At 40.1% G+C, this 17,483-nt stretch overlaps 1 protein-coding gene across 2 annotated transcripts; it reads right to left on the reverse strand.

Moving 5' to 3' along the window:
- Positions 1 to 62: 62 nt before the first annotated feature.
- Positions 63 to 14,273, reverse strand: fbxo18 (F-box DNA helicase 1). 2 transcript variants are annotated; one of them, XM_027151165.2, is made up of 21 exons: positions 13,936 to 14,273; positions 13,331 to 13,492; positions 11,440 to 11,978; positions 11,218 to 11,348; positions 8,194 to 8,329; positions 7,259 to 7,449; positions 7,106 to 7,180; positions 6,898 to 6,989; positions 6,600 to 6,768; positions 6,311 to 6,530; positions 5,517 to 5,604; positions 5,112 to 5,198; positions 4,865 to 5,001; positions 4,620 to 4,716; positions 4,378 to 4,541; positions 4,198 to 4,273; positions 3,587 to 3,790; positions 3,276 to 3,398; positions 2,459 to 2,571; positions 1,545 to 1,679; positions 63 to 1,450 (listed from the first exon to the last, which is right to left on the reverse strand). In XM_027151165.2, exons 1-21 carry the CDS (start codon positions 13,952 to 13,954, stop codon positions 1,283 to 1,285), a joined length of 3,126 nt encoding a protein of 1,041 aa, XP_027006966.2. In that variant the 5' UTR covers positions 13,955 to 14,273; the 3' UTR covers positions 63 to 1,282. The 2 variants fall into 2 exon arrangements, with proteins under 2 accessions (XP_027006966.2, XP_047659707.1); XM_047803751.1 differs by lacking the exon at positions 13,936 to 14,273 and adding an exon at positions 12,605 to 12,759 and having other exon boundaries at positions 13,331 to 13,468.
- Positions 14,274 to 17,483: the final 3,210 nt, after the last annotated feature.

Here is a 17,483-nt window from a genome sequence, read left to right on the forward strand (position 1 = left end):
GTAAAAATTTCTTAGCTTCCTAAATAAGTTCCAGATGGAAATGAACATAATTTTATGCCAGGATGTTTTTAAGTACAATGTCATTCTTTATGTACATAAACAAAATAAAAAACAAACAAACAGGTAACAGTGTTATAATATGAATATACACACTGTTCAAAGTGTATAGTGCAAAAGGCTGTAAAGCACCGATATGACATTCAGGTCATAAAAGGTCCACTGTCACTTTATTAATAGTCCTAATTGAAAAAGGATCACCTTAATACTAGAAAAAATATTTCTCTGTTCCTCTAGAAGACACATATAAGCTTGATATACAATAGAAATTCTAAAGGAGGAGTGAGAAACAAAATTCGATGCAGTGGCATAATCCAGTGGTCCAACAGCAGGTTGGAATGTGAGTGTATTCCAGACTGATGTGAATATTTCCTGGGAAAGATGAAGATTACAACAGTGTGAGACAGGAAAGCAATGCACTGGCAGCGTCCTGCTCCAGGCAACGTCAACATTCCTGCAGCAAGATCAAAGAGATTTAAAAGATTTTTTTTTTTTTTTTACAGTGAAAGTATTTCTCTGATCGGGCTTCAACAAAGTGCCTGTGTCTTTATATTTTCACTATACAATCACGTATTAGTTTCTCCATAAGTTTTCCTGATGGTCTTTTGCGAAAAAAAACTTTTGAATCCCTGTCTTTATCCATTTGGTTTATATCTTCACGAAATTTCTTGTTGGTGTTCTTCGTTCAGAGGACGCCAAAACTTCTGCACGCCGCTGTAATATCGAACCGCTTCGCAAATAATTGTGCGCTTCACTGTGGGCTCAAATTTAGTATAAAAAATCAAAGTATAGAACACCACCATTGTTGAACGCATTAACCAACTACACATATGACATCTCTAATCACTGCAAGTACAGCTTTGTACATTTTATAACAAACACTGACTGGAAATTTAAAATTGCATACGTAAAAAAAAATACCAGCTGCCTTAAAGTGGATCGTAGCATTTAGCCGCACAAAAACACAAAGACAATCAGTTTAAACCTACGTACACTGTGCATGCATGTGCGTACGTACACACAGAGGTTTTAATTTTGTTTTCCCTTAATAATAAAAACCTTAATTAAAAAATAACGCAAAAAAAAAATAATAAAAAAAATCAGGAAGGGGGCCAACACTTTTTCACACCACTGTGTATATATATATATGTATATATACACACACACACGCACACAGTTGAGCATTTACATATCCACAGTGTACAATAATAGTATGTTTGTCCTGTTAGAGCAGAGCCAGCAGCATGGCGATGTTAACAGGCAGCTCGGGTCGCTCCTCTGTGTAATGCATAGACTTGACCGTCTCAGGTGGAGAGAGAAGATAAGCTACAGGACCTACACGCTGTTCCACACACGTAGCACAGAGAACACCACCTTCCTCTGCAGTGTCCATCTGAAACACACACACAGATTATGGCATGTGCATGAATGAAGCCCAGTGCACAATGAAGAATCCCATAAAGAAGGACGTTTAAACTGGGACATACGTATCGAATAGGGAGTTTGTGCATGCTGAGTGGTGACTCTGTAGTGAGGAGATTGGGACACTCTCTGGTGCTGCATCGGCGATGCAGATCCTTATTTAAAAGCGTACTGGTCATCTCAAACCTCAGAAAGTATTCCTACAGCCAGAGACAGAAATATACATCAGAATAGATTTTGATGCAAATGCAAACGTACAAACGAACCACAGTGTAACAGTGCAAATAGCAACAGTGCGCTTCGTGCTTTCTCTGTAACATCGTCAAGACAAAATGGGAATGATTGTTAATAGCAGCTTTAAATGTACAATAAAGAGGAAAAAAAACAAGTTCATTTGTAAATTAAAAATAAATTGGTCACAAGCTGATAGATAAGAGGAGTAACAATTCAGAACATGCTTATATTGGGAAATAATCTAGTTTAAATTGGATAAAAGTAACTAAGGTTTGTGTCAGAACATATTACACCAGTCATTATCTTTCTAACATCGTGCTTCATTCCTAATATAAATTTCAGTATAATATCCAGTTGTTATGTTCTCTGCATCTCTCTTTGTATAACAGACCATTTTAATAGGAAATTAAAAAAAATTTCAAACTCAAATTTGACTTCTCTCTCTCTCTCTCTCTCTCACACACACACACACAACATGTAGTTAAATACTTTTTACTACTGTGCTTGTTATATAAAACTAATCAAATGGTAATAAAAAGTCAGATTCAATAATAAAAAAAAAGTAAAAAAATAGAACTAACTGTGAATGAACTATAAAATAGAATACATAAGGAAGTATATGGGGAAAATGGAGTATGCCAAGATTTATGGAGTTGAAACGTATCGAAAAATGACCTGATAAACGGTCAAATACACTGTAAAGTTTCATTGGGGTTCCAGATGAAATCAAGGACAAACTACTCACCCCTGCAAGTGTGAGGATGTTGCTGACACTCTTGGTGATGTACAGCGCTCTCTTAGCTCGAGTCACGGCCACGTACAGCAGGTTCCACTCGTCTGCGTCAGCTGTTTTAATACCTACAGACACAGAGAGGGTTTTTACTGCACGTGTCTATTTAACCCTCACTTCTAAAATGATTCCTTCACCAAATGCAAAATACAGAAAGCAGCTTTTGTCTATGAATGAAGAAACTGACAATATTTTGTTTTCTCCAAACAATTGTTTGCAAGTAGCTGTATCATACAACACATGACAGTCAAGAACTATCGAAGGATTTTAGGAAACTAAATATTCAAAAACAAATCCTAAATCCATTTTTAAATTGATAAGTTTTCTTTTAGCAGAATCTCCTGAAGTGTTTTATTCCTCTTATACCATAGCAATTTCCCAACTATTACATTTTGATTTGATTAAAAAAAACTATTAGAGACCATCAAAATTCATTTGACTTTTTATCCCTCTTTTAAAGCTAACGAGAAAAGCAAATGCATAGCTTGTCATGTTACTGAGAAGTGCATTATAGGCTTCACTGTGGCTAAAAACTAGAGCTAATGCATTAATATGAACTTGTTTTACCACCTGACCAATCAGGATTGATCATTTAATATTCTAGCACTACAAGAGGTACAAGACTAATTAGACGTGCAGTGTTTAACACACACACACACACACACACACACACACACACACACACACACACACACACACACACACACACACACACACACACACACACACACACACACACACACACACACACACACACACACACACACTGAACCTGGGTTAATGTTCATCCTCTGCAGGTTGTGTCTGGAACAAGGCACTTTTATGAAGTCATCCATCACCACCACCGTGTCAAACTCCAGACCCTTAGATTTATGCACCGTGCCTATGATATAGTCTACAAAACAAAGACAAGACGAAGACATCTACCTAAAACTAGATGTAAAATGTAAAACCAATCAAATCTATGTATTATAAGCATTGAACTAATTTCACCAAACCATCAGTAGACTAAGTGAGATTTGAGGAAATCACACACACACTGCACTTATCATTCAGTTAACCATAACCGAGTGCGTGTCTAACCTGCGCAGTTCGGCTTGCTCTGAGCACGGTTGTAGATCCGATCCACCAGCTCTGGAATGCGCTTGTTATATTTCTCCACCACTGACAGCTTGGCTTCCAGCTCACGGTCTTCTGTGTGTGTGGCATACTTCTTTAGGCCTGCGTACCCGCCCAGCTTCTCGCTACAGAAACTCCGAATAAATGAGTCCTTAATCCACAAACACTCTGAAGGTAAAGAGACGCATTCTCAGTCTGTGATCTCATGAACTAATATCTATGTATTCGTTGATGGAGACTTTAAAGCAAATTTAAATGACACAAAGTACAAGATCACTGAGACTATTTGGACACAAACCATATCAATGGCACAAAGTTAGTTTCTCTCGGATGAAACAGTAATATAAGTACAGATATAAGATACAGAGGTGCCTCAGCTGGTGGAGAGATTCAAACCAAAGGAAACAAAAGCTTAATTTTATGTGTTATATGACCTCAATGCTATGTTCAAGTATCAAGTAATCTTAAACCTCCATCTTTCCTTTGCTTTATTTTATTATTTTTATTTACTTATTTATTTATTTATTTATTTACAAAAAATAGAAGTCCTAATAACTGCGATCTAAAGAGCTTACCGTTCCTACGTTTGTCCTCTGGCTGCATCAGAATCCAGATATCCAGGATTTGCTTCAACCCAAAATTGTCAACACCCTAAAAAGCAGGAACAAATATTTTTTCTACAAACAGTTCAGCCAGTGACTTCATAAGAACACAGGTAATCGGTTTGTAGATAATACAACATCATGAGAACTCACACCGACAATGTGGATCTTGCAGATAGGGTTAACGTCGGTGAGCCGCACCGCTTCACTGAACACGGTTACATTACAGCGGCACAAAATGGCTACCTTTCCTTCAACCTGTGTACGAGCCAGTCTTATGTTGTCCAGAGTCTCGTTGTCCTCACCTCTCACGATGCCTGAAGAAACACTGTTTAATTAACACACTTTGATATTAATGTATGTGTGTTACGTGTAATGCCGTGTGTTAAACCTACCGTCCTGTCGTCCACCGACCAAAATTTTTTTCACCTTTTTGCAGACATCTAGGACCGTCGCACCGACGTAGGCGATCTCAGAGCCGAATCTAAAACTCTTTAATAAAAGGGGGGAAAAATGCTTAAAGATGTACAAAGTTTAAATAATGAATAGATTTAATATTACATGTATGGGTTCAATTCTACTGAAGCATTTCTTAAGGGAATACATACAAGTTTAAGCTTGTGTGTGTGTGTATACCTACCTGTGTTAGGTAGTAAAGATGTGTGTGAGAAACAGTATGTAAAGCATTGACAGCTCCTCTGAAGGTGTATATCTGCTGATGGGGATCTCCAACCAGGATCTTTCCACAAGACTGAGAAAGCATGATGTCCATGATGACTGAAGAAAAGCAGAATCATATAGATAAAGTGCCTAATGGTTAACGCTCAGGTAAGCTCTGAAACTCTCAGGTAAACTCTCTGTAACCATCTGAAAAAAACACAAAGTACCTGGAGTGCAGTCCTGAGCTTCGTCTATGAAAATCGAATCATAGTCTTTGAGTTCAGGCTTCTGTAACTGCCACAGTTTGAGGTAACCTGTATAAACAAGTGTACATATATATATATATACACACACACACACACACACACACACATATATATATATATATATATATATAAATAAACAATGGGTCAACCATTAGAATGTTTTATTTATTAATGAACAAAAAGTGCCACAAAACAAGTTAGTTCCTTATTATGATCAGGTTTTTTCTGCAAAAGGGTGTGACCCTGGTCTACTAAAATTCCACAAGGTTAGATGCAATGACATACAGTAGCGATCACTTTTTGGTCAGTAGCTTAAGCATAAATCCACCTTTGCTCAGTGTAAAGTGAGGAATTTATTAAATCTACCATCATGGGTTATGTGGTGCGCTGCTTCTTTGGTGGGTTTCAGCTCGGTCATTTTCTTCCAAATGTTTTGTGCGTCAAGTGCAAACTCCTGGAACGAGACACGCATAGCTAAAGATAACAAAAGTTGCAGGTCGTTGTGTCTAAGGAAAGATTCATGTATGAGTAGCTGTATCAAGACATAAAGAAGGGGATTATGGGTATCACAGTGGTGCCATTAAGCACAACTCCAAAAGTGTGCATTGGGTAATTCTGTTATATTGAGCTTCGAGTAAACCGTGAATGATTGAGCAGGGAAGTGTATTGTGGAGTGTTGGGATTCTAAAGAAGCCCCTACACAAACTCGGCCATGACTAAATAGAGCAGTTTAAGATATTAAGAGTAGAGTAAGGTTTTCTTCTGTTTTGGTACACGCAACACTGCCCCCTAATGCTGCCCCCTCGTGTTCACGCATCCGTTCATTCGTTTTCAACGACTGCTTAATCCTGGTCAGAGTCACATTGGATCTAGAATGTAGTTCGGGAATTCTGAGCATGAAGTGATAATACAGCCCGGATTGGATGCTGGTTCTTTGTGGGTCACCATGTGGGTACACATTCCCACCTTTGGGTAATTTAATGTAAACAGAACATAAACATGAAGGAATCCCTAACAGACATGTGATCCTGTGTGCTCAGCAGCAAATCAGAGCGCCTGGAGCCGTGAGGCATCAACACCGTGTCCACGTTAGATGCAAGAATTTTGGAAGACGTATGTCTATGTGTCTATATGAATGGATAACCTGGATATCTGCACACCTTCTTTTTGTGTTCGGTTGGACACTCCTCACGTCCGTTGGTATTCTTGTAGCGTTCCGGGACGTGCTGTGGGCCAATACACTCATCCGTGGAGGAACAATAGTTGTTGATGGTTTCTGTTACGACCTTGGCGTTGACAAAGCCACCGTGGCCCTCGGGAAGCACCCAGGCTATTGTGAATGGTTTCAGACCACTACTTAGCTTACTTAAATTTTTGTACCTAAAAAAAAAGGATAAATGAGATTTTCTTTGTGTCTAAACTATTTGAAACTGACTTAAGAACACTGACCTGCGTCCGATAGCTTGGTAGGCCATAGAGTGTATGGTCCTGCATTCTACATTAAAAGGGAAACTGTGTTTGGCCTGCATGGCCACAGACTTGTTAAAGGAAATGTAGAGGAAGCGCAAATGAGGCCGTTGTTCTGCGTACTTCACCAGAGTCGTCGTCTTTCCAGTACCTGAAACATAAAAAGACCATCATTACAAGACCAACAATGCTATCAGCATTTACAGCATTCACACCATGTACTGTATGCATGGAAACTGGTGATAAAGCATGCAATTAGTTTAACTTCAATGGCTTTTACCAGCAAAAGCCATGATTTTGACAATGTGGTGTCTCTGTATGTTGTGATTGAGGATCTGCTGCTGTTCATGAGTGACGTATATCTGCTTTTCCCTGCGCACAGAGACAGTGAGGCGAATAAAGCAGAAGTTACATTTAACATTTTCATCTAATGACTTCAGTTTTAAATAACTAAAATATTTAAAATAGGTGTTAAAACGGCCCCGTACCTGCCGTCACCGTGACTCAGAGGCGGAGGTGCATTCTCCATTAGATGCAACACATAAAAAATATTGTAATGCCACCTGAGTGATGGAAAAGACACATAAAGGTTATTTAAAATACAATCGATTTTTTTCGGCCTTATTTGACGTTGTTTTCACCTGTTAGTGATGTTAATGTTAGTGTTCCTCATGGTCAGGAGCAGTGTAGCCATGGCCCATAGGAACTCCGAGATCAAGTCCGGAGTCGGTAAACAGCCAGAGGTTCGTAAACGAGTCACCAGGTCCAGGACATCAATCAATCCATCTGCAAGGATCAGCATCAGAGCCATGGCAGACCAGGGGTTTGGTCCCTATAATACACCATTTTCAAATAATTATTTTTCAATAATTCAACAATAATTCAAGAATCTAATATCATAATACTAGATTGACAATACCTGTACGACTTTACTTACATAATGTGTAACTCTTGATAAGTTTCTGTGAGGTAAAGTTTATTGATCATTTTTGGAAGGAGCCTCTAATATCAGTGTTTTATAACAATTACAGGCAAATCTGTAACTTTAGGCTATCTGACATGGGTCTTTTTGACGCTTACTAATTTTAACAGAGATTACTGATTCTAACTGTTTGTAGCTCATATAATGTAAGTGTTATGTATATGTAACATTCAGCATAACTAGAAACAGGTAAAAAGTATAATACGTTCTTCAATCAATTTAAAAAAACTGTTGTCAAATTATTGTGGTATAAGATTAGGATGTGTTTGTTGCCAGATCAAAAAGATGAACAGTCGAATTAAGCTGAATTTAAAAACATGCTTAGGTATGTGAGGCAGCCTAGTGGTTAACGTGTTGGGCTACTGACTGGAAGGTTGTGAGTTTAAACCGAGCCAAGCTGCCATTGCTGGAAGCAAGTCCCTTAACCCTCTATTGCTCAGCTGTATAAAATGAGATTAAATGCAAGTCGCTCTGGATAAGGGCGTCTATCAGATACTGTAAATGTAAATGAAGATTTGCAACACAATCTTACCCTCGATGTGTCGTACAAGATTGAAAAAGGAAAAAATAAAACATACAAAAATCGCTACATACTCCGTCGATCGTCTCGACGTCTGGCAGCCTGTGCTTGATGCAGGCCTCTGCCTGGGCATAGAGCCGATGTCCTTTCACACACCGCAAAACATCTTCAACGTTCACCCATCTGCTGTGTTTAAACTGTGCCATGTACCTGTAATGACAGCAGCTCAGTTTAAACTGCTGCAGTACAATTCCAACAAGTAAGTAGCAAACCTTTCACTTTATTATGTCTTTACATAATACAATCTCTGTCATAAGAATCATGGAGCCTATCCTGGGGGATGTGAGGAACATGGCACGGGACACCTTAGACAGGGTGCCTACCACACACACACACACACACACACACACACACACACACACACACACACAAACACACACAAACACACACAAACACACACACACACAATGGACAATCTATTGATGCTGATCATCCTACAGCACATGTCTATGGACTGAGGGAGGAAACCTTTGAGATACAGCGAGAGCATGTAAAATCAATTCATGCAGGATGGCGACAGGAATCCTCCAACCTCGAAGGTGTGTTGCAAATGTTTTCACCACTACGCCATCCTATCTCCTGTAGCTAGTTTTGAAATAATCATTTTATTATACACTACTTTCTGCTTTTCCCGTTAGGGGTCGTTACAGCGAATCATCAGGTTTCACCTAACTCTATTCTCAGCATCTTCTTCTCTCACACCAAGTACGTTCATGTCCTCATTTAACATATCCATATATCTCCTCTTTGTCCTTTTCTTGACCCCTTACCTGGCAGCTCCATCCCCAAAATCCTTCTACCAATATAACCATCTCCCTCCTCTGTACATGTCCAAACCATCTCAATCTAGTCTCTCGGTCTCCAAAACAGCCAACCTGAGCTGTCCCTCTGATGTACTCGTTCCTAATCCTGTCCATCCTCATCACTCCTAAAGAGAACCTCAACATCCTCATCTCTGCCTCATGTCTTTTCCTCACTGCTACAGTCTCTAACCCATTCAGCATATCTGGTCTCACTACTGTCTTCTACACCTTCCCTTTGATTCCTACGTACCTACTGACACTCTTCTGTCACACAACACTCTTGAATTGTTTAATAATATAAATGTGAACAATTTGTTTTAATCTTTAATACAGGACAAAATTACTGCAGCTTTTTAAAATAAACTTATATCTGCATCTAAGTAGAGTTGCACTAGGGTGCACTTTATCTTAAATTTGTCCCTGATACAGTCTGTACCTTCACATAAAAAGGGTTTTCCCTTTAAGAAAGACTTTCACCCATTAGAAAGCTGAGATCATTAACCTAAAATCATCCTTGAGAGACCACTGACGTATTTTACATGTAGTTTGACTTAAAACAATCTAAGTTTAACCCGGCTGTCCTGGTAACGTCTGAACCTGCATCATCTTCAGTCCTCTCCAGACGTTCCAGTGGACCAGAAAAGCACTACAGTGTCTCAGGGGAAGGACTTTTAGGTGCTTAACTGCTACGCAAAAACAACACGCTTCACTTTAAAGAACTTGCTGGAAGACTGAGCATGGCAAAAAGAAGCCAGGTCTGAACTACGTCATGATCTGACAACGCAAAAGACAGTCAGTATTACTGGCAGAAGTTGCACCGTCGTTTTGCACATACTGTACACCATTTCAGTCGTTTTGCACATACTGTACACCATTTCAGTCATTTTGCACATACTGTACACCATTTCAGTCGTTTTGCACATACTGTACACCATTTCAGTCGTTTTGCACATACTGTACACCATTTCAGTCGTTTTGTACATACTGTACACCATTTCAGTCGTTTTGTACATACTGTACAACATTTCAGTCGTTTTGCACATACTGTACACCATTTCAGTCGTTTTGCACATACTGTACACCATTTCAGTCGTTTTGCACATACTGTACACCATTTCAGTCGTTTGCTGTTTTTGCACAAATCCTATACATTATCTCTCATGTTCAGCACCGTTTCTGTTTATTGTCTTTTGTATTTTTTGTATTGTCTTGTAACTTTTCGTCTGCACTGTCTTGTCTGTCTTGTCCTGCACCGTTTGCACCAGGTTGCACAGTTGCACTTTATGTGGCTAAGACTACTTACAAGTCCTTAGCCGTGTCTTTGTTTTATGTAGCACCCTGATCCTGGAGAAACTCTGTCTCATTTCACTGTGTACTGCAACAGCTATAAATGGTTGAAATGACAATAAAAGCTTCTTGACTTGAATTCCTGAGTTCAAGCAGGACAGAAGGATCTTTCTAAAAAAAAAAAAAACACTTGACAGGGAACATGATTGACAGATTTAGAATTTTTCTATTATTCTTAGTTGTGCAGTGGACGTGTAGGTTCAACAGCGAAAGCCTACTGATTTTCCAAGGATGTGATCTGGCTGACAGTAAAAAAAAATAACTATCCTTACTAGGATGATTATTTAAGCATTTAGCCTTAAATTAAGGAAATGTTTGTAGTTCTTCTGAACACAGAACAAGCAGATATGTGGAAATACTGACAAAATTAAACAACATAAAGAGCAAGACAAAATCATGTCAAGTCTCCTGCTTACCTCCTTGCTGTCAAACATAACGAGGGAAAATAAAGACTCGGACACAAAGTATAGTTTTCCTTGTGATTTGTGGACATGCTCTACAGTGACCTTGTGGAATTTTACAGAGGTTGAAAAAGTGCTACATGAAAAACATTAGCAGAATAAAACGCTATTTAACTGTCTATTGCTAGACAGTTTTTTTCCCTTACTCTGTTTTAATGCATTACCTAGCTAGCTAGCTGGCCTTATGTTATTACATTAGCTACAGCTTCTCAGCATCATCAATTAGTTTTCCAGGAAACAAATAATCGGGACTGGGCATCACACTGGAAGTTTTACTTGCCTGGTTGGTTAGCTAAGTTTATTATTTGTCCACATGAATAGCTTTTCTCCTGCTCTTTACAGGGTTCTGAGCTTTTCATTAAAGTAGATTTCTTGAGAGAGCTGCTTTAAAAATACGATTTCCTTCAGGGTGTCTTCTAAACCTTACCTCACCATGTTCAGCACACAGAGATCATCCTTTCTGACAATGCCGTTGTCTTCAACGAGGGATTTCAGCTGCTTCACTGCCATTTCCTCCTGCTTCTGGTATCTGTAGTACAACTTCTTCCATGGAAGAAACTAGAGCAGAAGGACAGTCCAAATTCCTGATGTTACTTAATAATCTGCATAAAAAGTTTTACATTTTACGTACGAGGTAAAGGAAACAGACCTGGCTGTTCATGACAATGTCTCTCCAGTGCCGACACACCAGACTGACATGGCGGTAAAGATCATCTGCTGGGAGCTGTGCGAAAATAACACTCAGGAGCTCTCCAGGCAAGTCCTGAATGTGACCTTGAGGCTCCAGTAGCATCTGATTCAATCCCAGTAACCCATAATGAGCATCAGGGAGGCTTTGCACATCATACTCTTCGTCTTCTTTTTCCTCCTTTTTCACGTATCCATTATGAAAGCTGGAGTGAGATGGAGAAGCCCAACTGCTGCATCCTGCTCTCATCACCTCCTGCTCATTCTCCTCTTTCTTTACAGAACAAATGCCTGTCTCAAACTCCTCATCATCCACAAACATCTCTTCAGTAATGCCTTCCATGAGCTCCGTCACATCATGCTGCACCTCTTCCTTCTCTTTCAGGACAGTGTGACAGTTCAGTCCTGGCTCCATCTTCGCCGAGTTGCCTTTTTGCGGGCTGCTGCTCAGGACCCCGGCAGAGGGAAAGAAACCTGTAATGGCTTTCTGTTGTCGGCCATCTGACAATTAAAATGCAAAACGGAAAAAAAACACAAGCACAAGAGTCCTAATTCAAGATTAGTTCGATATACAAATAATACACGGTGTGAATACAAATTCAGACAGATTATTTCCAGTGAATTACTGTATAAAACACATAATCAACATGGCCAAGTTAATCCTGGACAGGAGAAAATCTAAAGGTACCTCAAACACACTCATCTACACACCTAAAGACAATTTAGATCCAAACAGCTCCAAACAGCGTTTTTTCTTTTTTTGCTCAGATTTTTGAAAAATCAAACCCTAAAGCTGTGAGCAAAAACAGTACCTGCTGTCTAACATTTACCTTCTTTAAAATATTATGCATGTTTCAAAATGCTGGCCTTGTGGACCAGCTAGGTGTTTTTACCAGTATTGCTTTTTTTTTTACTAATTTTTTTTCTGACCTTTCTGATTATGTTGAATATGCGTAAATAGCTTCTTACAGAATTTGAGCCGTCTCTAAGGACATTTCTTAAGCCATGACAGAGCAAAGATGCAGACAAAATGTAAAAACAAAAAGGCTAACGACAGTAACAATAGGAACGGGAGTATTAGTGGAAACAAGAGAAACACTGATCCATTTTTACAAGGTCAAACGTACTCTTGATTTCTCAACTGCATTCCTTGTGAGTCAGGATCAATGCTGTACTTGTCAGAGTAGCAGGAACTTTTCCTCCTTATTTGTCTCATTATTGACCTTTATGAAGAGGATTATCTGTTCTACAGTCTGGGTTGTGTTCATCCATGGTGGTGTTACTGGTATAAAAAAGTTATACATCAGGTCAAAGTAACGAATAAGCAAATATAATGAAAAGAATGAGGCAAAGGAATCAGATATAGGTCAGAAAAACAGGACAAAAACAAGTAAATATGGAACGTGGCAGCTTAGTGGGTAAGGTGATTGACTACTGACTGGAAGGCTGCGAGTTCGAATCCCAGGTCCACCAAGCTCAGGTCCACTGAGCAAGGCCCTTAACCCTCAATTGCTCAGATGTATAAAACTGAGGTAAAAATGTAAGTCGCTCTGTATAAGAAATAATACGCAAGTACACCAAGGCTCATAATGTGAATGCAACATTTATATAACCTGTGCTTTCCTCATCTTGTGTATTTACTGTCCTGCACTTCTTTGTAAAACTGCTTTTGAAATGTAAAAAAAATGAAATGTGCAAAAAATGAAATGTACTAAGTATGTCTTCTTTGCGTACTGTTACTCGTAGAATCATGGACCTGGAGAAATATTTCGTTCCACTCTTAACACAACATAGAGAAACGATAACCTACATCCAATCATAGCGTAGTACGTGTACGTGGTACGATACGGTACCTATTCGTTTCCTTTTAGTCGGTGTCCTAGGTTGAAGGCCTTTATTAGGGTCTTTATGATGGAGGTTCACGATGAAAGGTTGTGTGATTGCTGGACTTCCGGTGAGGCTTTGGGTTAAACCGCTGCACTCTGTTGCACTCAGGTGCCTCCGCTTGGCCTTTCCTACATCACCAGAGAAACATCAGCAAACAGTGACATCAAATTAGAAATAAAACATACCGAGCTGTGCTGTTAGAGAAAACTAATCAACCAACATTACAACCCAACAGCATGAAGTGTATTATTTCTCTAAATATACATACCAGTGAGCCACTAGCTAAATGAATTAAACATAATATAAACAGACAGATTAAATGTCCACTGCTGTTTGTTTACCATTGACACAAATTCTATGGTAGAAATTCAACACATATCGATTTAAAATTTAAACCAACGTCAATTTAAACAAATCTGTTAATAGTTAGTAGCAAGAACGTCTAATATTATAACTCGCATGATATTATATAACCTTTGTATAACATTAAACTTTTTGTACTGTGTTGATTAGCTTCTGTAAAGCTGCTATTAAACCGCTATACAAATACATTTCAGTTGAATTAAAGAACCTTTTGAGGACGTCTCCATAGCTGAAGAAATCTTGCAGAAATATTACAAACTTGAAAACGCTGCCATTTTATATTCCATTATTATTACGTTCATTCAAAAGCTAGCTAGTTAGCAGCTTGCTAAGATAAACAGCTAGCTAGCAAAACAACTCTCCTCAGAACAAAGTTTGCAAACTTCCGGATTTCAAAATAAAAGCCTTAATTCCAGCCTCGATGTTTACATGCCCTTCTAACCGAATTACACAAACAAATGCGTATTAACACCGAATTGTTTCAAGGAACGTCCCATTTTATCGTCATTGTAATGTTCCCCCTGTTTGTAATCGTTTACAGCTGAAAGTGAGAGCACTAGATGGCAGCAGCTAATGAGATTATAGGAAGTACTATAGAAAGTTCTTATAATATGACGTCACAATATATATATTTTTTTATGCTGTCATCGACTAACGTTTATCATTTTTACTTGGGGAAGTAATCATCATTTCATCATAGTTTCTTTTCCAGTACCGTGCGGTCTCACACGTATCACAAATGACACTAATCGAGTGATCCATAGAAATGCTATGGAAGCTAAGATTGGAGTTAAAAGCTCACTCACTCATTTTCTACCGCTTATCCAAACTTCTCGGGTCACAGGGAGCCTGTGCCTGTCTCGGGCGTCATCGTGCATCGAGGCAGGATACACCCTGGACGGAGTGCCAACCCATTGCAGAGCACACACACTCTCATTCACTCACACACTACGGACAATTTTCCAGAGATGCCAATCAACCTACCTTGCATGTCTTTGGACCGGTGGAGGAAACCGGAGTACCCGGAGGAAACCCCTGAGGCACGGGGAGAACATGCAAACTCCATACACACAACGCAGAGGTGGGAATCAAACCCCCGACTCTGAGGTGTGAGGCAAACATGCTAACCACTAAGCCACCGTGCCCCCCGGGTTAAAAGCTGTTAAAGTAAAATAATCAATACATTTCCAGCACATGGCAGACATCCTTATTCAGACTTACATTATCTCTTTTTTTTATATATATACAACTGATGGTTAAGGGCCCAACAGGCAGGTGCACCACTAGCAAGACATAGTCCCTCCAGAGTGTCCTAGGTCTTCTATGGGGCCTCCTCCCGGTTGGACATGCACGGAACACCTCCCTAGGGAGGCGTCCAGGAGGCATCCGGAACAGATCCCCGAGCCACCTCAGCTGACTCCTCTCAATGTGGAGGAGCAGCGGCTCTACTCTGAGCTCCCCCTGAGTGACCGAGCTCCTCAACCTATCTCTAAGGGAGCACCCAGCCACCCTGAGGAGGAAACTCCTTGTATCCGGGATCTTGTCCTTTCGGTCATGACCCAAAGCTCATGACCATAGGTGAGGGTAGGAACGTAGATCGATTGGTAAATAGAGAGCTTCGCCTTGCGGCTCAGCTCTTTCTTCACCACAACAGACCGATATATCGACCGCATCACTGCAGAAGATACACCGATCCGCCTGTCGATCTCCCGCTCCATCCTTCCCTCACTCGTGAACGAGACCCCAAGATACTTAAACTCCTCCACTTGAGGCAGGAGCTCTCCACCAACCTGAAGGAGGCAAGCCACCCTGTTCCAGCTGAGAACCATGGCCTTGGATTTGGAGGTGCTGATTCTCATCCCCGCCGCTTCACACTCGGCTGCAAACCGTCCCAGTGCATGCTGAAGGTCCTGATTTGAGGAAGCCAACAGGACAAAATCATCTGCAAAAAGCAGAGACGAAATCCTGTGGTCCCCATATCGGACTCCCTCCGGCCCCAGACTGCGCCTAGAAATCCTGTCCATATAAATAATGAACAGGACCGGTGACAATGGGCAGCCCTCCCGGAGTCCAACATGCACCGGGAACAAGTCTGACTTACTGCCGGCAATGCGAACCAAACTCCTGCTCCGGTCATATAGGGACCGGACAGCCCTTAGCAGAGGGCCCCGGACCCCATACTCCCAGAGCACCCCCCACAGTCACCACGAGGGACACAGTCAAATTCCTTCTCCAGATCCACAAAGCACATGTGAACTGGTTGGGCAAACTCCCATGAACCCTCCAGTAACCTGGCGAGGGTACAGAGATGGTCCAGTGTTCCACGACCGGGACGAAACCCGCATTGTTCCTCCTGAATCCGAGTTTCGACTATCGGCCGAATTCTCCTCTCCAGTACCCTGGCATAGACTTTTCCGGGGAGGCTGAGGAGTGTGATCCCCCTGTAGTTGGAACACACCCTTCCAACTACAGGGGGATCACACTCCTCAGCCTTGTTATAACACAACATAAAAAAATCATTCTTGCAGTCATAGGACTTGAAAACATTTGCTGAATTTTGTTGTACAATTTACACGAACAAGTTCTTAAAGTCTTAAGGATTTTGAGCTTTGCTGTTTCATGACAAGCTCCTGTCCTTTTTTCCTATTAGCTTCAAGGAAATGAAATGTTTATAGCTGCCATAGCATAAGTGATTAATATATAAAAATAGTGAGCAACTGCAAGTAGCCATAATATACTGATGAATAAAAGACTTTGTTATGTGCTTATACTGGATTGGTGCATTACTCTACCCTGTTGTTGATTGTGTGACATCATGTTTCACCCCGTGACATCACTTCTTGTCACTTACAAAGCACTTTGTTTGTTTTGAAAATAACTAACAGAGTAATTATTAGCATAAGCTTCCAAAATAGGATTAACTTATTCAGAAAAATACAATTCCTGATAAAGCTACTTAGCCTACCGAATTAGTCAAATGTGCCGTGCCATTGTTAGTGAATAAGACAAAGCCAAACAAAGGTCAGGAGCAGTAAAGGTTAAAAAACAATACAACAGAGTAACAACATTCATTCATTCATTCATTTTTTACCACTTTATCCGAACTTCTCAGGCTCCCCGTGACCTGAGAGTAACAACATATTCTTTAAAATCAAAGCCACAGAAGAAACTTCCCCATTTGTCTGTTTTCTGTTCTCACTTTCTTCAACATTGTTTATATACTATTAAAATGCTTCGATTTCAAGATAATCAAATAATTTACGTCCTACATCGTGGCACTTTATGGAAAATTCCTCACAGACAACACCAAATGCTCAGAGCAAACAATAAATGTTCATCTTTAGTTAAAAACAATTATTTATTCGTCTATGCACTTTAGCAGCCTGATCCCTGCAAGTTTTTCACTCTCCTGCTTTCTTTGGTAGCTGTTCGGTTTCCAGAACACAGCTGAGTTGTATAATTATTATCGTTGTTTACACTCACAACACACGTAAAGAGTGAGAGTGAGAGTCAGTTCTGAGGATAGATATAGCATGTTGATAAGAGGGGTCAGAGGAAAAGAGCCAGGTTGGTTCAAACTGCAAGGAAGGATATACAGTACTGTAGTAACTCGTACATATAATCACTCTTTACAATCGTGGTGAGCAGAAAAGCATCTCAACATGCACAAAACTTTGTACCTTGAGGTGGATGAGCGACAACAGCAGAAGACCAATAACAAGAAATTGACACGATCATGGCACAGATTCATAGAAA

The sequence above is a fragment of the Tachysurus fulvidraco genome, chromosome 19 (assembly GCF_022655615.1).
Source record: "Tachysurus fulvidraco isolate hzauxx_2018 chromosome 19, HZAU_PFXX_2.0, whole genome shotgun sequence".
In the NCBI taxonomy this organism is placed as follows: domain Eukaryota; kingdom Metazoa; phylum Chordata; class Actinopteri; order Siluriformes; family Bagridae; genus Tachysurus; species Tachysurus fulvidraco.

Bases quoted from the DNA above. Each gene is read 5' to 3' on its own strand.
- fbxo18 (XM_027151165.2), bottom strand. The intron at 8,330-11,217 runs GTAAGGTTTAGA...CTGTCATTACAG, and splicing joins TGTGTGCTGAACATGGTGAG to GTACATGGCACAGTTTAAAC. The intron at 4,542-4,619 runs GTAGGTTTAACA...GTGTTTCTTCAG, and splicing joins GGTCGGTGGACGACAGGACG to GCATCGTGAGAGGTGAGGAC.